The sequence below is a fragment of the Sus scrofa genome, chromosome 17 (genome assembly GCF_054392235.1).
Source record: "Sus scrofa isolate SSC_HxYL_T2T_F1_AM1 chromosome 17, Sscrofa_HxYL_maternal_Yorkshire_Landrace_v2.0, whole genome shotgun sequence".
Taxonomy (NCBI): Eukaryota; Metazoa; Chordata; class Mammalia; order Artiodactyla; family Suidae; genus Sus; species Sus scrofa.
This window is the reverse complement of record NC_139399.1, coordinates 19452277-19477800: the sequence shown is the minus strand read 5'-3', so window position 1 is coordinate 19477800 and position 25524 is coordinate 19452277. Positions and strand designations below refer to the sequence as shown.

The 25524-nt window shown below is 49.8% G+C and overlaps 1 protein-coding gene across 24 annotated transcripts in view; it reads right to left on the bottom strand.

Annotated features, from left to right (window-relative positions):
- The window catches only part of CSGALNACT1 (chondroitin sulfate N-acetylgalactosaminyltransferase 1), a 353762-nt gene that overhangs the window by 53806 nt on the left and 274432 nt on the right, over positions 1 to 25524 (bottom strand). For 17 of the 24 annotated variants that reach the window (XR_014832743.1, XR_014832742.1, XR_014832744.1 and 14 more), the window contains one exon: positions 15448 to 16329. The exons of the other annotated variants lie outside the window; for them this stretch is intronic. Coding sequence is in view for 13 of the 17 variants with exons in the window: in XM_085004405.1 (XP_084860531.1) it covers positions 15448 to 16057 (610 nt within the window). In the remaining 4 variants the exon portion in view is untranslated. The remainder of the gene's footprint in view (positions 1 to 15447; positions 16330 to 25524) is intronic. 24 annotated transcript variants of the gene reach the window in all.

Here is a 25524-nt window from a genome sequence, read left to right as displayed (position 1 = left end):
CACACCCCAACATGTGGAAGTTCCCGGACCAGGGATCAAACCTGCACCACAGTAGTAACCCGAGCCACAGCAGCCAATCCTTAACCACTGCTACAGGGAGGGTGGATAAATTAGCAGTTTGGGATTAACAGATACTACTACATATAAAAAAGGTAACCAACAAAGACCTACTGCATGCACAGGGAACTCTACTCAATATTTTATAATAACCTATAATGGGAAAGAATCTGAAAAATATATATAACATACACATACACACACGTAACTGTATACCTGAAACCAACATATTATAAATTAACTGTTTCAATTTAAAAGAGCACATAGACATAATTAACTGAATGAATAAATAAAAATCTCTGCTACACCCTAGGCCCTAACAAGTGGGCAAGCACTGAGTGGACAGGTGTGACCTAGGCAAACACATGTGGACAGGTGTGACCTTAGGGGTGGCCACACAGTTGGGGATGTATTATCTACAAGTCTCTAGATCCCCAAATCACAGCATAGGGGAACACCCACATGGACCCTGGAGCCACTTGGGGGAAAGAGTGCACAAAACTGGGAGACACACATGCATTCTTACAGTTATAATTCACTCCAATTCCTCAATGCCCAGCACAGGAGCTGGGGCACAGAACACACTCAGAGGCTGTGCAATTGTGCACTCATCACCAGCACTGATGCCTCAGGAGGCGTCCAGAGTTTGTCAACCAGCATATATCAATCTCATTTTATGTGCAAAGCTGAAAATTTTTCAAGATGCAGGGATAAATCAATATTTTCTCTTCCCAAATAAACTCTTTTTTTTGTCTTTTTAGGGCCACACCTGTAGCATATGGAGGTTCCCAGGCTAGGGGGTCCAATTGGAGCTACAGCTGCTGGCCTACACCACAGCCACAGCAACGTCACATCTGAGCCACATCTGTGACTTACACCATAGCTCACAGCAACGCCGGATTCCAAACCTACTGAGTGAGGCCAGGGATCAAACCTGTGTCCTCATGGATGCTAGTGAGATTTGTTTCCACTAAGCCATGACAGGAACTCCCCCAAGTAAACTTTATAAATACACCTAGAACTTATTATTTTTTAAGGGTATCAACATGCTGGCAAGAGCAGAAGGGATCTTTTTTCTATGTACCACAGCTGCCTGATGGGACAGAAGCAAACACATTTCACACATGAGCTCCTTCCCACCAAGTCTAAGGATCTTACATCTCTCATCACACACACACACACACACACACACACACACACACACACACACACACACACACACACACACACGCATGCGCACACACGCACAGAGCTCAAAACAGCTACTGCTCCATTTTTCTCTCTGTCACTGCTCGGCATCTAAACCACCACTGTCAGAACTTTCTATGATGATGAAAATGTTCTGGATCGGTGCTGCCAGATGGCTCCTGGGCACCTGAAATGTGCCTAGTGAAAATGAGGAACTGGAGTTCCCGTCAAGGCTCAGCAGAAATGAATCTGACTAGCATCCATGAGGACGCAGATTCAATTCCTGGCCTCGCTCAGTGGGTTAAGGATCTGGCGTTGCCTTGAGCTGTGGTGTAGGTTGCAGATAAGGCTTGGATCCTGCCTTGCTATGGCTGTGGTGCAGGCTGGCAGCTACAGCCCCAATTGGCTCCCTAGCCTGGGAATCTCCATGTGCTGCGAGTACAGCCCTAAAAAGACATTAAAAAAAAAAAAAGAAAAAGAAAGAAAATGAGGAAGTGAATTTCTAATTTGATATACTTTTCTTTTCTTTCCTTTTTTTTAAGGCTGTACCTGAGGCATATGGAAGTTCCCAGGCTAGTGGTCGAGTCAGAGCTATAGCTGCCAGCCTACACCACGGCCACAGCAACACCACATCAGAGCCACATCTGTGACCTATGCTGCAGCTTTTGGCAATGCCAGACCCTTAACCCACCGAGCAAGGCCAGGGATTGAACCGGCAGGCATCCTGATGGAAACCATGGTGGGTTCTTAACCACAACAGAACTCTTAACTTTCACTGTAACCAACCACACATGCTGGGTGCTCACCACATTGGGCAGAGCGGTTCTAGATCCCGTGGTCTAAGACCGAGGACTGTTTCCCCCCTTCCTTTCCTCCACCCACTGAGATCTTATTTCTGCCCCACCACAGAGAGGGTTCTCGGGAACCCAGGGCATCACTGGCCTCCTGGGGTGAACCCAAGGGCGCTGTGGGTCCCCACTGTGCACCCCCTCTCACTAGCCTTCCATGAGCACGCCCCATCTCTCCACCTAAAAACCGCTTCGTTCCCTCGGCTCTCAAGGTACCAAATTTCCCCAATTTTCCGCCAACTCCCTTGGCCGCTCCTTTCCAGCGTCCTGCATGACCCCCACCCCCTGAATCCTCACTGCCCATCACTCAGTGTGGGTGTTCCGTCCCCCAGTTCAGCTGCAGGTCGCCTCACTCTGAGCATGGCCACCAGCGTACCTCGCTCCTCTCTATGGATCAGATCCACGTCAGCACCCTAAGGTGTCCCACCCACCTCCACGGCTCCAGACCTGATTTCTGTCTTGACCTCCAAACCCACATTCTGACCGACCGTCCTGACCGTCTCCCCTGAGGTGTCCCAGAGGAAACTCTGGCTCCAGACTCACTTGTTTCAGGCCCTTCACACTTGGTGCAGGCCCTTGACACATGGTGGCCCCTTCCTCCCAGGGACCATCTCAGGGACTAGGCATCCAGTGCCCCTGGCATCTAGGGCTGGCTTGACTAAGCAAGAGCAGCAGTAAAGGACACTTTATTTCTGCACCCACAGCTGCCACTGGGATGTGAAATGGTGATCTCTTCGGGGTATTAGCTGGAGTGAAATTGTTTGTCTTTCTAAAAGCAATACTGTGATTTAGGGTATAATTTATTTCATAGCGCTTTCCCCATATTAACATGATGGATAAGTCTCTAGGGCAGAACATGAGTAAATGTTCAAGCGCAAGCTTTCAGGGGTAAAATTTAAGCTCTTTAGAGTTGTCAGCTTGAGAAAAACATTGAGGTAATACTTCAGCAAGGAAGCATCATTTGAAAGTGTGAGCTGGCTTCTGAATGTGGGTTAACTTTCTTCCTTAAAAATAATAGTTAAAGGATTTCTTTTGCCTTTGGCTTCCCACGAGGATGTGCAGTAAATCCCAAGATCATTTACATAGGCATTAAACAGAAGGTGTCCTTTCAGCTCACATTCATACTGCAACATCGCTGAGTACCTACTGTGTGCCAGGCACTAGCCCAGGCCTGACTTGTGGAGTTCACGTTCTAGTTGGGAAAAGAATAAACATAAACCTAAAGGAGCAAATTACAGAACAAGAGAAAAGGCGGGTCCCTTTATAGAGAAAGATAAAGGCGTTTAAGGGAAGCAGGGGCTGCTGGGGAGAAAAATCACAGAATGGAATATGGCCATCAGGTGACGCCCTGGTGGATCAGTTTCAGGTGAAAAGAACGGCGAAGAAGGCCAGGGATTTGCACGCCTGGAGGAAGAGGGTTCCAGAGAGGAGTCGGGGGAGGGGGATGAACTGGCTGTGCCCAGGAGACTGCCTAGGTGCCCCGGAGGACGCAAGGGTGGCCAGCAAGCCTGGCAGAGCTGCTGGGGAGAGGAGGAGGGAGCCAGGGAGGGGACATGGTAGGGACCTGGCTTTTATCCTCTGTGAATGAGGTCACCTGGGCTGGTTTTAAGCTGAAGGGTAACATAATCCGACTTAAGTTTTGAAAGGATTGCTTTGGCTGCTGTGTTGGGAGTGGACCCACCGGGAAGGTGGAAGCCCGGAGACTACTGGGTGGCTGTCCCAGTGACCACATAGGTGGACCAGTTGGACCGGGGTGGAGCCAGGAGAGGTGGTTGATGGTCGTCAGATTCTGGGTGTATTTTGAGGAGAGAACCAGCCCGTTTGCCAGAGGACTGATGAGCAAAAGAGAGGAGTCAGGGGTGACTCCAGGATCTTAGCCTGAGCAACCAGCTTTAGTGAGTGACCTTGAGGTTCAAAGGATGCATTCTCCCTCCTCTCTGTGCAGACCGATCCCTTCCCTTCTGCTCTGGTGAGTACATTTATTCATTCAACAAACACGCATCAGTATCTATGTACCAGGCACTCTAGTTAGTGTCAGGGCTAACAAGTGTCATCTTGGGCTGGTGGGGGACCCAGAAAACTAAGCCATCACAGGGCACAAACACCATGAAAGAGGAGTGTGGGGTCGGCACCATGAATGCCCTATCTTGTATTTTCACTGGCTCCCTTACAAAGACATCTTTCCCCAGCCCTATTAAAAGACTGAGTATCTCCAATTTTAAATCAAAAGCAAATAGGAGTTCCCATTTTGGCTCAGCGATAACGAACCCGACTAGTATCCATAAGGATGCAGGTTTGATCCCTGGCTTCGCTCAGTGGGTTAAGGATCCAGCATTGCCGTGAGCTGTGGCGTAGGTCACAGATGCAGTTCAGATCCCACGTTGCTGTGAATGTGGTGTAGGACAGCAGCTGCATCTCTGATTCGACCCCTTAGCCTGGGAACTTCCATACACTGCAGGTACAGCCCTAAAACAAACAAAGCAACAAAAACCCTCTCCTTCCATTTTTTTGCTTAGAACCTTTCCCCTGGAAAGCCAAGAGGAACTGTTCTCTCCCAGCTGTGACGATGCAATTTACCCACACTTTCTAGCCCTGAGTTCCACCAGAAGCTTATGTCCACAACTTGAATGGCATCAACAGCAGAATTCTGCTTCCAAGCTCAGAAAATGACCAATTGCCTCCCTGGACTAATTACCACACGGGCCAGCTGCCTTCATGGGCCATCTGTTCCTCTGATGTCCCCAAATATCTCTAACTTCTGGATTCAGGGATAAGAGCCAACAGCATTCAGAAGCTAATCCTGATCAATAGGCCTGCTCTCCCATCTGACTTCCCGGAACAGTCCTAATTTAGGCAGCTAAATATATGGCACATCATGCAGACCCAGCTACAGATGGAAAGCCACACAGGCAGCTCATGCTAGCTTTCACAGACTGACTACAAGACATATTTTTGGAAAAGAAGGGAAACGGGAGAGACAGGCTTAAAAAAAAAAAAAAAAAAAAAAAAAGGCACCATTGACAGTAGGGTCTTTTTCCAAGAGCGGCAAAAGGAGGTATTTTGTTCTCCTTCTTGACATTTGAAACTCCCATTCCTCTACAAGACCCCAGAGGGCCTTAAAATAATTAGAAGAAGCCAGGGGGACAGGGACCAGGGTGGAGAGCATCAGAGCTGCTGGGGTGTCAGGGGAATACAGCTTCCACCAAACTGTTGTTTAGGGTCCACGGGACCCAGGGCCACCGTCCTGCAGAGCTGGTGATGAGGGTAAGCATCCGCTTTACCCTCCAGCCTTCCCTCCTGCCTGCAGACCTGTGGACCGTCATGACAAGGGCAGAAACGGAACTCAGGGCTCAGGGAAGCGGTGCTCAAACCTCTCCCAGAAGGCTGAGCCTCACTAGCCCAAGAACACCCCTCATCTTAGCAGGCTGGCTGGGTATTTAGGCTCAAGACTGGTCAAGATTGAGAAGCGATCTACAATGTTTTTTTCCTCTTCTTGATTCTCCAGAAGAGGACAGACGGGCGCTAACACTGCCACCCTGGATTCTGGGTCTGTTTCCACCACCAGATTTTGCCACTTTGGGGAGATGAATGCTACTGTCTTTTTATTTTTTATTATTTATTTATTTATTTATTTATTTATTTTTGTCTTTTTTGCTATTTCTTGGGCCGCTGCCGTGGCATATGGAGGTTCCCAGGCTAGGGGTCGAATCGGAGCTGTAGCCACCGGCCTACGCCAGAGCCACAGCAACGCGGGATCCGAGCTGCGTCTGCAACCTACACCACAGCTCACGGCAACGCCGGATCATCAACCCACTGAGCAAGGGCAGGGACCGAACCTGCAACCTCATGGTTCCTAGTCAGATTCGTTAACCACTGTGCCACGATGGGAACTCCCCTACTGTCTTTTTAAATCATATCAACATGATTCAAGCATGGCTATGCCCTTTTGCAAAGTCTAAGGGCAACAGATGGTCAAAGTGGAATATCCAGAACCATAGGATTACCTATAATTCCAACACTTAGGAATAAAACCATAAATGCTTTGATACAATAGATTCATCCTCTTCATCTTTACACAGATGCAAACTTTATAATTACAGTTAAAGTTATAGTTTTTCTCATGACACAGGCTTTGCCCCATCTTACTTACTAGTTACTGAATAAATGATGTTTTAGCAGCTGCACAGTATCGTGCTCTATAGACACTGCATGATTTTACCAATATGCTGTTGTCAGACATTTGGGTTGTTTCTACTTTTTTACTATTATAACTATATTTCTTGATATAAATACTCATGGGCAGAGTTCCCTATGCAGCACAGTGACTAAGAATTTCAGCGACTCGGGTCACTGTGAGGTGCAGGTTTGATCCCCAGCCCCAGAATTTCGATATGCTGCAGGTGAAGCCAAAAAAAAAATACTCATGGGCATTTCTGAAAATATATTTTCAGAAATGAAAATAATAGCAAGGAGTTCCCGTTGTGGCGCAGTGGTTAATGAATCTGACTACGAACCATGAGGTTGCAGGTTCGATCCCTGGCCTGGCTCAGTGGGTTAAGGATCCAGCATTGCCGAGAGCTGTGGTGTAGGTCGCAGACACGGCTCGGATCCCACACTGCTGTGGCTGTGGTGCAGGCCGGCGGCTACAGCTCCGATTTGACCCCTAGCCTGGGAACCTCCATATGCCGCAGGAGTGGCCCTAGAAAAGGCGGGGGAGAAAAAAAATAGAAAAGAAAAGAAAATACTGGAAAAGGTGTGAGGATCTTAAAGGCTCTCGATACAAATTACCTTACAGAATGGTTGTCCTCATTTATATTCACATTACTAGGTATAAATGTTCATTTCACCCCACTCTCACCAATGCCATGCAGTGTCACCTTTTTTTTTTTTTTAACCCACTCATTAACCCACTGAGCGAGGCCAGGGATCAAACCCGCATCCTCACGGATGCTAGTTGGGTTCATTACCGCTGAGCCATGCCATGGGAACTCCCAATGTCACTTTTTAAATGATGGCAATTAACAGCTCAACTTTTAGTTTTTATCTATTCCTTGATTTTTCACATGTACATCAGGCACACATGTCTCTTCCATGAGGCTCTGTTCCTATCTTTCGCCCATTCATCTGTCATGATACTTGTGTGGACTTAAGTTCAAGCAAGAACTTAAATCATGCCCACTACATCTTTAACCAAATAAAGTAGGGTCTGTTTAGATTTCACTCACAGCATCTGGCACACATCCTGCTGCTACCCAATAACCTGCAAAGCACATGACTGATCCTGAATAAATTTGGTACATGACTGAAGGGTCCTAAGACATACTTTTCCATCCATACACAAATAGAGACCCCACTGTCTGCTATTATTCATAAATTCCAGTGCAGTTTAGTTTGTGGGTAGAGGTTACTGAGATTAACGGTTTCATTAAACATGGAGGGAAGGGCAAAGAATACTCCATACTATTAATAAATGCTATTTATTGACTGACCACGAACATATTCATAATTCCAGGTGGTTCAGCCGTGAGCTTGAAAATGAATAACATGTTTAAACTATGAGCCTTAGAACACTGGTAACCAATGAGACTCCTTTGGAAAATGTCTGGAAATTTATGGGATTTTCATAACAAAATATTAACTACATGAGAACCGTGAAGCTTCCTTTCAGGGAAGCACACAGCGCTGGTCCTGAGGATCAGGCGACGTGCCCCCAGGCTATGCCTGACACGCACTAGGTGTTTAATAAGTGTTTGCTGAGCAAAAACCTGTCCCAGGGCGGTGAACTCGCTGCCTCTCCAAGGGCTGGCTCACCGCTCCTGACCTGACTCAGATCACGTCTCCCGCCTGTTTCCTGCCTTGAGCTGAGCCCCAGACCTCTAACTGACTGGAGCCACTTAAGCTCAGCGCCATCGGCCCCACGTGGGCAGCCCTGCCAACTTGTGCCAAGCCTGCCTGTGTCGGGCCTGACGCCCCACTCTGACCTGCAGGCTTCTGTCCCCTTTGGCACCGGTGAGAGGCCCAGTCTTCTGGTCCTGTAGCTGGTCCCCCTGGCAGCCCAGCTCCTGGGCCTCTGCTGATGGCTGTCCCCTGGTGATGGTTTACAGGCTTTTGGTTCTCAGGCTTGAATGTTCAGCCTCAGATTAATAAGACAATGTTTGCTTTCGGGGGGAGGTGAGGGCATACCTTCGGCATGTGGAAGTTCCCAGGCTAGAGGTCAAATCTGAGCTACAGATGCCAGCCTACACCACAGCTACAGCAACTCCAGATCCGAGCTGCATTCGCGACCAATACCACAGTTCACCGCAATGCCAGATCCTCAGCCCCACTGAGTGAGGCCAGGGTTCGAACCTGCAACCTCATGGCTACTGATCGGATTCATTTCTGCTTTGCCACAACGGGAACTCCAAGAGCATGTTTGGAAGATGATTTCCAAATTGGAGTTTCATTCTGAAGGCCATCAGTTTACAGAAACATGCAGACAGGAGTTCCCACTGTAGAGCAACAGGATCAGCAGCGTCTCTGCAGCACAGGACACAAGTTTGACCCCCAGCGCAGCACAGTGGGTTAAAGGATCCAGTGTTGCTGCAGCTACAGCATAGGTCGCAACTGCGGGTCAGATCTGATCCCTGGCCCAGGAGTTCCATTTGCCATGGGGTGGCCAAAAAAGAAAAACAAACAAACAAAAAAAAAAGAATCACGTCAATAGAGATTTTTTCATAGTTCTGTCTGTTGCACTCATGTTACAGTAAAATGAGTATGTGGGTCTTCCTTCTCTCAGCCTCGGCCCCACTTCCCCACCAGGTGTCTGTCCATATTGGTATCTTATATAAGAAGGATATACGTTAGCATGTACGTAAGTGGAAAGGAGATCTGACATCAAGAAATGCCACTTAAAGAAAGTGCTGCCTTAAAGAAAGTGCTACAATAAAAGCTGCCTTAAATTCCTTTTTCAAAAAGCCATGGTATAAGTCAATAGGGTCACGTAGCTTGTTCACAACATACACTTGAAAAACATCTAAGAAAGAGCCCAGGACTCCCCGGCTGGACCCACAGAGCTACCGCCTCCTGATGCTCTGCTCCTCCCGCCCTCCAGTCTGCGGCTGCAGCCCCAGCTGAGGAGCCTTCACCACCTCGACTATTTTTAAATGCTTTTCATTCGTCTCTAGGCCTTCATTCTTTTTTGGGTTTTTTTTGGGGGGGCGGGGAGGACAGAGATTATGTCATGTTTATTTGTATTTATTCATAAGTGGCTTTGCTGAGATGTAATGTGCATACCAAACAATTCAGCATTTCAACTGCACAAGTCGCCTCTTTGACTACATTCACAGGGTTGTAAAACCATCACCACGACTCAATTTTTGAGCATCTCCTCTCCCTGAAAGGAAAGCCTGTACCTATTTAGCACCCCCACCGCCCCCAGCCCCAGCCACCCACCTGGAGGCTTAGACAACCAATCCTCTACATCCTGTCTCCATGGGTTTGCCTCTTCTGGATGTTTCACACGAGGGGACTTCAACAACACATGGTCTATTTTTTTTTATGGCCACACCTGCGGCATACGGAAGTTCCCAGCTAGGGCTTGAATCAGAGCTACAGCTACCGAATCTCACCGCAACGCCGGATCCTTAACTCACTGAGCAGGGCCAGGGATCGAACCCAAGTTCTCATGGATACTAGTCGGGTTTGTTACTGCTGAGCCACAACGGGAACTCCAACATGTGTGTTTTTCTGTATCTAGACTCCACTCGGCACCGTGCTCCCTAGGGACATCCATGTTGTAGCGGGTATCAGTGCCTCGTTTCCTTCTATGGCAAATAATTTTGTGCGGATAAGCCACATTGTGTTTATCAATCCATCCAGAGACGGGTGTTTGGGCAGCTTCCACCATCTGCTATTAGGAACAATGCTGCCACGAACATCTGTGCACAGGTTTTGTGTGGATGTAAGTCCTCCTTTCTCTGGGGTAAATACGGAGGCTGTAGAGCTGCTGGGTCCCATGGAAACTCCGTTTCACATGTTGAGGAACTGACAAACTATTTCCCAACCCTGCCTCTCCTCTCAACCCACTCGAATATCACCTCTAGCCTGCTATCAGAGTGACTCACCTAGAAAGCCAGTGTAACCACTATTGAAAATGGTCGGGGGAGTGAGTGCCCATCATGGCTCAGTGGGTTAAGAACGTGACATACTCTCTGTGAGGATGTGGGTTTGATCCCTTGCCTCTCTCAGTGGGTTAAGGATCCATGTTGCTGCAAGCTGTGGCGTAGGTCACAGATGTGGCTTGGATCTGGTGTTGCTGTGGCTGTGGTGTAGGCTGGCAGCTGCAGCTCCAATTTGACCCCTAGCCCAGGAACCTCCATATGCCACAGGTGCAGCCATAAAAAGAAAAAAATGTCAGCATGAGAGCAGATGGGAGAAGGGACCATCCCTCCCCTCAGGACACTGTGCTGGAAACAAGGGGCACAGGCTGCAAGGAAGGAGAGAAGGAGGCCCAGTCACAGCCTGTGCCAGAGCCCCAGGGGAGGCAGCAGCACAGGGTGCAGAGGGGAGACCATGGCCTCCCGGGTTTCAAAGTCGTGGCTTTATTTCCTGAACAAGGGTTTGTGCAGTGGAGACAAAGAGCTGGAGCAGCCGGTGCCAGTTTCAGCCACCAAGGTATCCCCAGACCTGCAGGGGGCAGGGAGTGGAGGGGGTGCAAGAAGAAGGATTCTAACGTGAGAACAAGACAGTGCCTTTCCCCTTCTGTCTACGATCCCTTAACTCCCCTCACCCAGCTGATACGGCACAGGGGTGACAAGGATTCCAGGCAGACTAAGGTCAGAGGCAGAAAGGGATAGGAAATAAAAACCCCGCATTGCGGCAACAAGGAAGGCAGGGACGGCTCCACACACCAGTTTGGGGAACATGTGCTTGGAAATTCGCAGTTGTCACAGTGAGAATCATCTTAGTTTTTATGATGATGTGGCCTTTGAGAGAAGAAATCCAAGTGCCCAACACTGAGGCATTAAAACACAAATAAAGAGCAGACACACAGCACAAGATGGGTTTTAAGCAACAATGCTGCTTCTCTGACTCAGGCCATAGAGAAGAAATTGTGGATTCGCGGTAGGTTTCTGCTCAGACGTCCAGCTTGGGATGTCCCAACATTCGCACTAAGAGTGAAATCAATGCAATAGTTGTTTTTCTTTTTTCTTTTCTTCTTCTTTTTTTTTTTTATGGCCGCACATGCGGCATATGGAAATTCGCAGGCCAGGGATTGAATCTGAGCGGTGGCTGTGACCCACGCATGTGACCTACGTAGCTACAGCAATGCTGGATCCTTAACCCACTGCACCCGGCCACAAATCTAACCTGCATCTTCTGCAGCGACCCGAGCAACTGCAGTCAGATTCTTAACCCACTGCGCCATGGCGGGAACTCTGCAATTCAGCCCTTTTAAACTGTTGGCTTGAGCATGACAGTTGTGAGAAGAGATTATTGATTCATAGAGAAACAAAGTAGACAGAGCAATCAATAGATTTTAAATTATTATTATAAGAAGTGGTTTCACACCTCTGCTTCCACTCCCAGATGTAACGAGCTTGAAGATGCACTGCTGGAGTTCCTAATTTCAAATGCAGGGCTTTTCTGAACTTTGTGAAGAGCTGGGACCACAGAACAAACAACTGGCCCCAAATCTGGGGAGAGGCAGGGTTGCTGGCTCAGAGGAAGGTCACAAAGTGAAGGAGCCAAAAGCAGGCTGGCGGGACGGGGACACCCTGAGGTCCAGAGAGTGAGAATTCTGGACGCCCCCCCTCCCCCGCCATCCCCCCGTGGATCCTCCTTCAAAAATGTCACCAGGCAGTCACAGAAAATCAGAAAGGGCCCTCAAAGTGCCCCTGAGATGCCAGCCTGGGGGTGGGGTACAGCAACCTTGAAGGGGGTACCCTTCCCTCCTGTCCACTTCTGTGGAACCAAAACTTTATTGCTGGGTAAAGTGCAATCCAGCTGGGGAAACTGGTGAATGTTCGCTACATGTAGGGGAGAGAGGAGTAAATAAGCCTTATTCCCGGGATGGGGGGGCGACAGGAAAGCACTCCCAGACCCAGGGACCTGGTAGGACTGAGCTTTAATCAGGGTGTCAGAGACCACCCCACTCCCCACAGCCCTGCACAGCCCAGCCAACAAGCTTGAAAGCTTGAATGACCAGTGACAGCAGAACTGCTGGGGAAACAGGAGAGGAGCACAAAGAGACCTTCCCCGGGGTGCAGAGCGAAGCGGACCCAAGTTATAGGGTGGGCGGAGGGCACTCAGGCAGACCCACCCCTACCCTGACATAAAAAAGCTCTGGATCCTCGCCCAGTGCCTCAGTCTCCCAGGAAGCAGGCAGTATTGCTGCAGAGCATAGAGGCGGGGCTCACCATGCAGGCAGCTACAGCGTTTTAGAGCTAGTTCCATCTACTCTACCCTTTTCTTGTTTTGTTTGTCTTTTTTTGGTTTTTTTTTTTTTTTTCAGGGCTGCACCTGCAATATATGGAAGTTCCCAGTCTAGGGGTTGAATCAGAGCTGCAGCTACCAGCCTACACCACAGCCACAGCAATGCTGGATCTGAGTCACATCTGCAACCTATGCTGCAGCTTGTGGAAACGCCAGATCCTTAACCCACTGGGCAAGGACAGGAATCGAACCCACCTCCTCATGGACACCAGTCGGGTCCTTAACCCACTGAACCATGATGGGAACTCCCTGTTTGCCCTGTTGTAAAACGCATCTCAGGGTGCCATGAAGATCTGCACTTTCGGAGTTCCCTTAACAAACCCAACTAAGATCCATGAGGATGTGGGTTCAATCCCCGGCCTCGCTCCCTGGGTTAAGGGTCTGGTGTTGCAGAGAGCTGTGGTGTAGGTCGAAGACACAGTTCAGATCTAATTGCTGTGGCTGTGGTGTAGGCAGGCAGTTGTAGCTCTGATTTGACCCCTACCCTAGGAACTTCCATATGCCACGGGATTTTAAAATAACACAGTCAAAACGGAAAGCTGTACCACTCAGGAGTTTGTGAAAAAGTCACCAAACCACAGACATAAAGGGATATTTTCTGTTTGCGAGAGGAGATAAACAGGTTTCCTAAGGCACAGGACGTGATCATGTTTTTCTACTTTATCTTCTTCTCCCAGATGGTTGTACAAAGAAAAAAAAAATCATGCTATTATGTGAGAATACAATGCAGAAACCAAAGCCAGTGAAACAACTGGGGAAAGGAAACTGGAGCAAATGCTGTCCCCTCCATGTTTCAGAGACAGATAATCATTAAATCCGTACAGCTAACAAATGCGATGGTCAACAGGCACCTGCTGCCCCTCAGCTGGTGTTGAGTCGAAGCAACTGTCATCGTCCGAAAGCATGACCGGAGGCAGGCTTTTATCATGACTTGTTTAAACACAAAGAACCCCCAACCTCATCGCACTAGTTCAGCGCTCAGCGAATCCCTGGCCCTCGTTTAGAGCTCTTTGAGGATGTGGAACCCACGTTTTCCCACGGTCTCCCACTCAACCGCTCCGACATTCAGACCACCAACACCCAAACACAAAATCGGTTTTTCTAAGGTTATGTTTAGAAACCCTACTATGTTTTCTATATATATGTAACATTATATATATTACGTATTATTTTTAATTTTTATATTTTCAATATAAAAATACATATTTTTTAATTTTTTAAAATGTTCTTTTCAGGGTCATTTCTGGGGCTAGGGGTCGAATCTGAGCTGCATCTTCTTTCTCCTTAACTAGGTGTAGCTCAAAGAATCATGAACCAGGACTGAAAAGGTCTTCAAATGTGATTCAGCCCACCTGCTCTCTGATGCTAGAATCATGGCTTATAGTCTCCTGGCCACATGGCCAACCAGCTGATGACAGGATTCCTGCAGTGACGGGAATCCCACTCTGCTCTGAAACATCACTCTACGACCGCTCCTCCTTATGCTGAATTCAACGTGACCTTCCTGCAGCTCCTGACTGGGGGAGTCTTTCGCAAGGCCCCCTTTCCTGAGTATAAAAGACTGCCTTCACAATCTCCTACGATAAGCATGAACAAGTGAGATAAGCTGTGGGTATGACAGTCAAATATGTGTGAACGCATTCAGAGTGTTTGTGTCTATTTACTCATATTATGAAAACAGCTGCCCAGATGTTCCCCAACATCTGGAAGGTGTGTGGGGACTGATCTGCCTTCACACCCAAGGTTGTGTTAACCCACTGGGGGCAGCTATGACAAGAGGGTCTGCAACACAAAGTCAGCTGCACCGCAAGGCACATCAGCTCAGGCCCCTGTCCCTGTTGATTGAGAACCATGGGCCTTAATCTTTAGACACTGTGCAGAGAAAAGCAGAAAGAGTTTCAAATATGAATGCAATTAAAAATCACAAGGGTGGAGTTCCTGCTGTGGATTAGTGGGTTAAGAACCTGACATAGTCTCCGTCAGTGGGTTAAGGATCCGGTGTTCCCCGAGCTTCAGTTGAATCAGAGCTTCAGCCACTGGCCTATGCCACAGCCACAGCAATGCCAGATCTGAGCTAATCCGAGCCGTATCTGCGACCCACACCACGGCTCACAGCAACGCCAGATCCTTAACCCACTGAGCAGGCCCAGGGATCAAATCCACATCCTCATGGATACTAGTCGGGTTTGATACCAATGAGCCACAATGGGAACTCTGGCTGCTTTATTCTAAAAAAACTAGACACAAAGACAAATGAACATTAGTCTGTTCTTTGTCATCAAGAAAGGTGAGCCATTCACCTCCCTAGTTTCCAGCTGCTCCTGGAAACAACCTGTACAATGTGGCCTAGCAGTTAAGGACGTGGACTCTGGAATCAGACTCCCAGGTTCAAATCCCAGCTCTGTCACTTGCCAACTGAACACCCTGGGTTATTTACTTCATTAATCAGGGCCTCCGTTCCCTCATTGCCCCCCAAAGTGGTCTCTGTAAGTGCAGAGTCACTAGAGCAGTGCCGCCCTGTTCTGGGGCCTGATGGCAGGGCTCCGGCTCTGCTTATCCTGCTCTGCGTGGGTTTCATTACTTCATGTTTATACTTTGATTTACTTCTTTTTTTGGTTTATTGAGAGGAAGAAGTTCTACCTTCTCCTGCCAGGAAACAATGAACCTGTCCATTCAGTGCCCATGGTTTCCACAAGGAAGGGAGTGGAAGCAGATGTTTCTGAAAAGTCGAAAAGTCACGCTCTCCCTGCGGAGTTGCTCACACAAAGCTGTGCACACGCCATCCCCAAAGCCACTGCCAGCCTACCGCCTGCACCCTGCCTGGGCCTGGCCCCCGTGCTTGTCAACCACTTTCCACCCCCTTCGCCAGCGCTCCCACCTTCGATGAAGTCCGAGGCCGTGTAAGGACGCTGGTCGGGGCTGCTCTCGGCCGGGCTGTTTAGGGCCTCCACGGCCGACTGGATGGCCTCCACCAGCTCGTCCCGCTTGTCCTTCCGCACCGGCTTCTCCTCGGGGTGTCGGGTCAGGCCCGTCTCCAGCTGGTACACCTTCTGCAGGGTGAAGCTGTCGAAGGGCACCGCGGCGTACTCGGTGGCCTGCTTGACGCCGGCATGCACCTCTGCCCTGTCCACCTGGGAGCGCAGGAAAGCCAGCAGGTCGGCCTGGGCCCTCTCGGGGGAGCCCGCGGGGTCGCCCGCCAAGTGCTGTGCAGTCCTGAGCTGCGCGCTCCGCTCCTGCAGCTCCTCCTTGAGCTGTGCGATCTGCCTCTGCAGGCTGCCCACGTAGCCCCGGTGCTGCTCCTCCCACTCCTGCAGTGCCGCCTGGTACCCGGCCCGTCCGGTGGGGCCGCTGGCCCCGGGCAGCCCCCGCCGCTCACTGTCACCTCTCGGGGTGCAGGCCAGCATGTAGAGGACGGAGACAGCGCAACAGAGGAGCACGAGCAGGACGCCCACCCGGGAGACCCAGGCGAGGAGTCCCCGGCGAAGCATCCTTGCTCAGGAATCAGCCATGCGTCCACCACCTGCAGAGATCACCCCAGGACACCAGGTTCCACCAAGGGCATCCCTGGACTAGATCCTGAGCTGCTTCCGTCCATTTCCATCTACACAGCGTTTTGTCCCTGGGGGTCCACCACCATGGGAAGCAGTTTCCTGACTTCTGAAAGATGAGCTTCCGGGCAGAGGCAGTGAGTCAGGGGAACCATCCGAGTGGTCACACACGTTCCCATCATAGCCCTCTGGGCATGCAGACCAGAGCGGACCTGGGAAGAGACCAAAGGACAATGACACTTACTCAAGATAACAACGCCCTAGGGTTCACCTTGGCCGTCAGTATTCAACAGACCACCTGCGTGCTTTATGAGAAACGCTTACAACAGGTGATTAAATACTGTTCACTGCTTCTAAATCATAATGCAAATGAGCACTTGCAGGGTACTGCAGGACAAAGGAGGTGGAAAAAAGATTGGAAGAAAATACGACAAAATGTGAATTCTCTCTGGATGGAAGAATGAATGACGATTTTTCTGCTTCTCTGTATTTTTCTCTATCTTATAAGGTTTCCACAATGGCAGACATTACTTTCAGAGTCCAAAGGAAAGAGCAAAATGTGAATGACGATGAAACTCCAGACGGGGCTTGCCCGGCACTGGCCAGGGAGAACAGTGAGGGTCCCGGGCTCCTGAGGGCACCCACCCAGGCAGAGCTGAAAGCTGGTCCTGGTGAGGACATGGGAAAGCACCTGGAGGGTCAAACAAGCAGAGGTTAAGTAAGGAGACATTCAGAACGATCACCTCTCCAGGTCTGCCTGCAGACGGGGGGCTGTGAGTTTGCCACGGATAGGGATGGGGCTGGGAGAACAGAGCCCAGAAACACTGTTCCCTTAGGATTCAAACCTGAGGATGCCTCTGCCCCAGCCTGCAAGAGGAAGTCCGTGCCCTGACTGCCCATCAGGAATACCAGGCACATACAATTCAGACATCTCAAGAATGCAAAATGCAAAGCCAAGGAATACCACGCAGACTACAGAGCTTTTCCTACACGCTCTGCTCTGCACCTCAACTCCACCCCCAAAAGGAGGAGCTACGTGGCCCTGACCTGCCCTCCCCTTTCCCAGCGATTCCATCCCTCCTCCACCCACAGCGGACACCCCACTGCCTTCCTAGTGCAATTCCCTCCCTTTCTTAATCCCCTCTCCTCAACTCCCCTACCCATCCAAGCCAGAAAAAAGAAAGATACATGAACCAAATAAGACTTCTTGCTTAGGGAGATTTTAACACAATTTTCCTAGATGCATTTTTTTTTTAAGCTTTTTAGCTTTTTAGGGCTGCACCTGCCACCTACACAAGTTCCTAGGCTAGTGGTCTCATCAAAGCTGCAGCTGTGGTCTACACCACAGCCACAGCAATGCCAGATTTGAGCCGCATCTGTGACCTACACCTCAGCTTGTCGCAACACCGGATCCTTAACCCACTGAGCAAGGAAGGCCAGGGACTGAAGCTGCATCCTCAAGGACACTGGGTTGGGTTCTTAACCCACTGAGCCACAATTGGGAACTCCCCCAATTTCCCTTTAGAATTAAACACAACATTCTCTCCCCTGGCCTGAGAAGTCTTTTGCCTATAATTCAGAGCAATACACAGTTATTAGTGCTAAGTTTAAAGTGCACATTTAGCCCTGGAAGCCTTTTCTGTCTGATGAAAATCTTGGGATTTGTATAATTACTATAATTCTGTGATTAAAAACATCTCAGCTTTGGTATTCAGGCACCTTACTGTTTTTAATGAAATCTCTCAGATGAACTCATTATATCTAAGTATTAAATTACCAGAGAGGACACGTTACCCTGTGATTCTGCTACTTTAAAGACTTTTACTTTAAATGTGTTGTCACTAAAGACAAAATAAGCAAATTTAAAAAAAAAAAAACCCAAAATAGAACATTCAACGCCACTTATTACGCCGTGAAAATAAAGTATGCAATCTTTCATATAGTTTATGAAAATATATGCCTTTTAGGGCTGCACCTGTGGCATATGGAAGTTCCCAGGCTAGGGGTCGAATCAGAGCTACAGCTGCTGACCTACACCACAGCCACAGCAACTCGGGATTCAAGCTGCATCTGTGACCTACACCACAGTTCACGGCAACACCAGATCTCCAATCCACTGAGCAAGGCCCAGGATTGAACCCTCATCCTCATGCACACCAGCAGATTCATTTCCACTGCATCACAACAGGAACTCCCACTAATATATTTTTAATGGGATAACTTAACGTTTGCATAATAAATTGAAATCATGCTGGTTCACAGAAGCAGCCTATTAAAGCGATGGCTAAAGAAATTTAAAACTGTACAATAATTATTTTGTTCTGTTCCAATCTCTTTAAAGCCCAACCCAGCTTTTGAATTCACTTGTACAAAATTCAAAGTTAGTTAGTACCTCATTCTTGGGATGTAAAAGGAGAAGAAAAAAACAGATTTTTAGGAAGAAATGACTTTATAAAATAAAAAAGCCATAAAAATTACTGCCAAAGAATCAGTGATGGACTGCTCCTTTTAAATGTCAGGAGCAGATAATGTCAGAACCAAAATTCTGCATCTTTTAACACACATTTTCTGAAGTTTCTAGCAATCTAACCTATAATCAAAATAGTAACAACCAGCTACAGCTCGGAAGCTGGAGCACTTCCTCCTACTCTTACTTCTCCGCAGACAAGGGGTTCTCCTGGCAGCAAAGATGTTGCCTTCCTGGCCCCAGCACATCCAGGAAAGAACACCTCAGTGAGATGGAACCCAGACTAAACGCAATCTTTTGTCCCTCTGGAGACGTTGGAAGAATTAAAGAGGTAACATTTATAATGTGTTTACAGGCTGCAGATGGAACACAGCGCATAATTACCAAGCACCATGACAAAGTTAGGGACGGCAGTGAAAATACAGCTGTATGATCCCAGCAGCATTGTGCTACTATTTTAAAAACCTAGGAAAGGCACCCAGATTTCAGACGAGCTCACTCTTTGGGGTGGTTGGGGAGAGAGGTAAAGCCCTGTCCGTAACCAACCTGAGGACCCGTGGGAGAAGGGACTTGCGTGGGCCCACTTTCAACTACAGAAAATCCTTTGTGCTCATCAGTTTCCTTGCCGCTTGCATTTTTCAATCTTTTTAATCTTTTTTTCCTTTTCACAGACGCACCTGTGGCATATGGACGTTCCCAAGCTAGGAGTCGAATCAGAGCTGCAGCTGCCAGCCTACACCACATCCACAGTGACGAGGGATCCACGCTGCGTCTGTGACCTACACCACAACTCATGGCAATGCTGGATCCTTAACCCACTGAGCGAGGTCAGGGATCAAATCCACAACCTCATGGATACAAGTCGGGTTCTTAAGCCACTGAGCCACAAGGGGAATTCTGCCACCTGCTTTTTTAAGAGCCCATCCTTCTTCTAAATGCTTTCCCCAGTGCTTTCCTGCTGCTGGCCAAGTCCGCAAGGGTGGTTCTGTGAGGCACCCTATCCAAAACACTGACCTGTTGGTTAGTCTGAAGGGGCACCCAAGCACAGTGGCTTTGCTGCCGTTCTTACCATCTCTGGGCAACAAAACAGCAGACGGAGGCTTCTTCGGGGTCCACAGTGAAGGCAGAATGCACCCCACAGCAGGGCTTGCCAGGCCACCAGGGCTGAGCCCACCCGACACAGGAGTACTCCCTAAACTCTCAGGCTGGCAAAGCACCCTCAGGGCAGAATGCGGTTCCTGCATCCTTGGGGTCAGAATAGCTCTAAAAACTTTTCCCCAGGGTCTGGAGGTGGGGGGGGGGTTGCTTAAGGAATTTCTTTCTGAACATTTAAGGCAGAGAGCCTGAATGACACGGGGAGTGGGGGTGTCCAGCAACGGAGTGGATTTTTCGTACTCTAGGTATAAGCGGTCCAACAGCCCCAACCGCCTGCTCAGACCAGCAAGCATCCGGGGCAGCCCCAGATGCCCAAATGACACAGCAAGGGCCCAAGAGTGAGTCCCGAACCACAGTCTGTCCTGCGGAGAGCACTGTCCTTCTCCACCCTTACTGTTAGTGAGCACCTACTGTTACCACACACGGGTAAGACCCGGGTCTTACACGGGTAAGAACCAAGCACAATTCCAACACCAGCAAGTTCGAGAGCTTGCGGTGGAATAACTACAACGTGGGCCCCTAAGAGGGCAAAGCTATTAAGATGGATAAAAAGCATTAATGCCGTGCTCCCACCTACCGAAGGTACGGGGGTGGGGGGCAGGTAGTGAGAAGAGAAGTATGTTATGACGAAAGCTTAAAACAGATGTTAGGAATCAACAGCCTTCGTTCAAATAAGCCAGGCAAGGGGCTACAGGTCCTGGTTATCACTTCGTCATAAGAAGTGGAAGCTCCTGGAGAGTGAATGGAAGCCAGGTCTGGTCGAGAGTCCCATGCTCACCAGAATGGGGACAGTGGGGACGAGGATTTCCCCCATCAGGCAGAGGCGCTGTTGGGATGGATGTTCAAATGTCCCCCTACAGACCCCGGTGGACCTTTTGGCCGCAGTAGCTGTGTGCTGTGACAGAGCCTGCCAGGAGGTGTCTGTTAATGTCCACTAGAAGCTCCTGAGTCATAAGGCTCCAGGACAAGCTGTGAGATGCTGTCAGGACAGCAGAGGTGGTAAGGACGGTGGCTTGGTGGCAAGACCAGGTCAGGCAGTTCCACTTACTAGCGTGACAAAGGCGACCATTCAAGGAGTGGCACTGAACTCCATAGGGCATCTCCACCCCGCATGCCTGAACAACCTAGAGGGCCGATGGGGAAGAAACCCAGCAGTGTCTGCAGAGCCAGGAAGTGGTGGGCTGGGGCCCCCAGGCCGCCGTGCGCAGAGGCTCCTCCTGGGCACAGACAATCGGCTCTTTGACAGCTGGGACACAGCGGACCTTCAGTCCCGGATTAGCTGCACTAACAGAACATAAATCGAGGTCCTATCTCCTGGGTAAATGCCCACCCTGAATGTGTGTGCACAAGGTCTGCAAGAATAGTTATTCAAAGAGTTTCCCAATGCACTTCAAAATGTATAGAAAGTAACTCTGTAAACCTCACCCAGGACCCAGTTTAATTCCTATGTCCACAGTGGCATCCCGCTCCCAGGATGGCCCTCGGCACCCCTGCTCCTGGTTTCACAACCGAGCATCTGCCTCCATGGGACAGGGGCCAGTGTAAGGGACCCAGGCCACATGGAAGAAGGGGGGGGCAGGATTCTGCAGAATTCCACAAGTGAATAACCAGAGCCACTGTGTCAGCTGAAGACTCCACAGCTCCCAGCCCTACTCCTGCCTCCTCTCCAGAGACTCTTTTTTTCCATTTCTTTTCTTTTCTTTTTTTTTTTTTTTTTTTGGTCTTTTTAGGGCCGCACCCGCAGCATGTGAAGGTTCCCAGGCTGGGAGTGGAATCAGAGCTGTGGCTGCCAGCCCACACCACAACCACAGCAGCGCTGGATCCAAGCGGAGCCCGTGACCTACACCACAGCTCACGGCAATGCCAGATCCTTAACCCACTGAGCAAGGCCAGGGATCGAATCCACATACTCATGGATACGAGTCAGGTTCATAATCGCTGAGCTACAATAGGAACTCTGACACACTGCTCTTTCTTTTTCCATCTGCATCTCTTCAAGGAGATGGGTATTTACAGACAACTTCAGCAGCAGCGCCTCGGGGTTCACCATAACCTGCTCTGGTGCACACTTGCTCGTTTAGGCTGAGACATTGCAGAGAAGTTAAAACAGCCTGAAGATGAACATGACAGAGGGTATAATCCTCCTCAAGCACCACCCCTGCTCCTGAGAAGCTTTGAGCTGGGCTTCTCGGGGGTCACAGATCTTTCTGGAATGCAGGCATCTCTTCACTGGGTCTGGAGTCACCAAGGACCATGTGCCCAGTGCTTTATGCTCTGGGCAACTCAGGGGCAGAGGGAAGACCTATGTCCATGGGGCAAGGACTTGCACATGATGTCACAGCATCCATGTGGCCCAGAAGCATCCTGGTGGACTCCTTCCACTGTGACACCAGGCCCCGCAGCATGCTCCCCGCCCTCCCCCTCCCCCTCCCCCGGTACAGAACCAGCTCCACAGACTCACTCCTCCTCCGGCCTCGGCACTCAGACCAGCCAGACCAGTGGTCTCCAACCCGAGGAAACATCAACAGCACCGTCCAGGCAGGAAATAACTTATGGACAAGTAACACCTATGCGATGTGTTCATTGATAAGTTACGTACCAGTTTTACGCTATTGTATTACATATTCACAAAACAGTACCCTAAAATAACAAAGCATGAAAAAGTGGTTTTGACGTCTTCTCACTCTAATGGACTGTCTGAGCATCGCTTCCAGCTCACAGGTAACTGCTCTCTGCACTGCATTTTGCTGCAGTGTCCACGGGGCAGAGCAGCACTCCCGCCACCCCCAGGGCCCCGGCGCCAGGCTCCTTGGGGTGACCTTCCTGCCTCCGGACCCCCGATTCTATTCCCTAGGCTCCCAATACTTGCTGCTCTGACACTGCCTGACCTGCCAGGAACACACTTCCTTCCCTTCTGACCTGAAGGATGTGGATGTGGGCTTCTAGATGCCCTGGGGTTCCCGTTCTGAGGTCCACCCTGTAACCAGCTCTAGGTGCTCGTTCCCACGGCCCAGAGGGACGGGCTGCTGACCTCTAGGTCAGTAATTCCCTCACTGGGAGGTGCCCCTCCATCCCTCAGCTCTACTCGGGTCTGAAAGAGCCATTCCAATTCCTTTTTTCTGCTTTGAAGCAGAAAAGGGAAGATGTGGCAAAAAGAATTTGGGGTCTGCGAACCAGAAAAATGAATGCACGGAGATTCATCACAACTCGGAAGCCAAACAGCCAGGAAACAGGCTCACAGCCTCTCTGCTATTCTCTTTGGATTTGGTTTCTCATTTGCTGGTGAACCTTTGCAGAGAAGAACTGAAAGAGAGGGTCTCCCCAAAGACGCTAAGTTCTCTATCACCCCACCCCTGCCACCACCACCACCAGCCTCATTTCTGGAAGGTTCTAGGTGGTGGCCATGACACCAGGGAGTGCAGAAGAGCAGTGCACTGGGACAAGAAGGCACAACTCGGCCACTTAGAATAAGCCTAATAAAGAACCTTTTCCTGGAGAGTTCCTGTCGCGGCTCAGTGGTAACAAACCCACTAGTATCCATGAGGATGCAGGTTCAATCCCTGGCCTCACTCAGTGGGTTAAGGATTTGGCACTGCTGTGGTTGTGGTATAGGTTGCAGACGCAGCTCGGTTCCCACGTTGCTGTGGCTGTGGTATAGGCTGGCAGCTGCAGCAGTTCCAATTCAACCCCTCGCCTGGAAACCACCATATGCTGCAGGTGTGGCCCTAAAAAGTAAAAAAAAAAAAAAAATTGATAATAATAATAATAAAGAACCTTTTCTCGGAGTTACCACTGTGGCACAATGGGATCAATGGTGTCTCTGCAGCACCGGGATGCAGGTTTTTTCCCCCTGGCACAGTGGGTTACAGGATCTGAAGTTGCTGCAGCTGCAGCACAGATCGCAACTGAGGACTGGATTTGATCCCTGGCCTTGGGAACTCCATATGCCACAGGATAGCAAAACAAAACAAAAGAACATTTTCCTGGCAGGAAGAGGCCCTGAGCACATGCGCAGGGCTGAGTCAGCTGCCAAAACCCTAAGAGAAAGACACCTGTCTCATCTCCACCTGCCCCTGGGTCTCCCAGGTGCTCTGCGGCTGGTGGGGCTGCCCTGCCTGCAAGGCGAGAATCTGAGAAACCAGGCTCCCATCACCTCCTAAAGCTCACAATTCCATCCAACTAGAAAGCATGTGCTTGGGGCACACATCATACCGAGCATATGAAAAGTTATCTCATTTTATCCTCAAAACAATTCTATGAGCTGCATCTTATTATCCCATTAAAGATAAGGAAACTGAGGCTTAGAGCAGCAAGGTAACTTGCCCAAGGTACACTTCTAGCAAGTGGCTGGCCAAGCCTGGTTTTAAATCCAGCTCAGACTGATGCTAAACCCAACTCTTACCTACCAGACTATACTGTTCATCACCCTCACTAATCCCGAGACCTGCTCCCCATTCTGCACCCAACCTGCCCAACTTTTCTGGCTTCCGAACTCACAGTGGAGCTTGCCTGGCCCCTCTGATGTGGTAGAGGCAACTTTTCTGTGTGTTAACGTTTTGGCTCTGCATTGAGCAGCAGTTTGTTATGTCCACACCCCTCAACGGCTCTGCAAACTCAAAACTACATCGGGAAATAACACCGATCCCGGCCATGTCTGGTGTGAGCCTTGCTTTGGCCCCCCAGTGAGGTCAGGACTGGACACCCCCGCAACATCCAAGGGCTTCTGAGCTTAGACCCACATGTCACGTTTAAGATGGCTCAACTAGAAAACACCCTGGCACGTAGAAGTTCTTCTTTGAAAGGAGACGAACAGGTCATCCCTCGGTCGGTCAGTTATGATGCTGGCTGGCCTCACTATGAATCCTCTCCTGCCAAATGCCTCTTTCCTCCTGAGGCTGGCAGGAGGAGCTGCCCACACCATGGCCTTGCAACACGTGTCAACAAACATGCTCCCGCACAGGCAGAAGTCACAGCGACAGCCCAGCTGACATGGCTGGAGACTCAGGGACGTGCGCCCCTGGGAGACCAGGTCCCGAGGTCCTGAAGAGCAGCTTCCAGAGATAGGCCCGCTCTTGATTAACAAGAAGGGGTCGAATTAAAAGTTCGCAAGGCCCAGTGCCAAGTCCTTCCAGGAAAGCAGCAAGCCCAGGGCCCTATGCTGACACCAGGTGGAGTCGCTGAGCAGTACATGTCACTCCCAGAAGGGGTGGGAGGGGGGAGTCAGCCACCCTATGCCAGGAAGGGTGTGGTGGGCTCACCTTCAGTCACAGTGAAGGCTGCATAGAGAAGGAAATTGAAGCCCCCTTCCTGATACGATGCGTGTGCAGATGGAGGAGGGGGGAGGAAGAGAAATAAGGGTCGCCAAATACCCCCACCCTGTCCCAGCCAGTGCCTTTAAAACACCAGTACACACAGCTCCCAGAGCAGGTAGAAGTCCAAGGCACGGCCCACCCAGGGCCTCCCAGGAATGACTGGCCCTCGTGCATCACCTGCTATCTCCCCAGATCCTCATGTGCATTGTTGAGGACATTGTTCTTGGACGAGGACACTGGGGTCTGGGGAGGCCTGAGACTCGCCCACACAGCCAGCGGCTCTACATCCCAAAGCACTCACAGTCATCAATACCCATCAGCCTGACACTCCGGGGTGTAGACAGACTTCACCTCATACAGGATGAACCCAAACAGGAGAAGGGAGGCGATGCCCACATGCAGGGCCACGAAGAGAGCACAGGAAGGTGACAAAGGGCAGCAGAGAAAGCCCTACAAAGAGGCAGGACCAGATT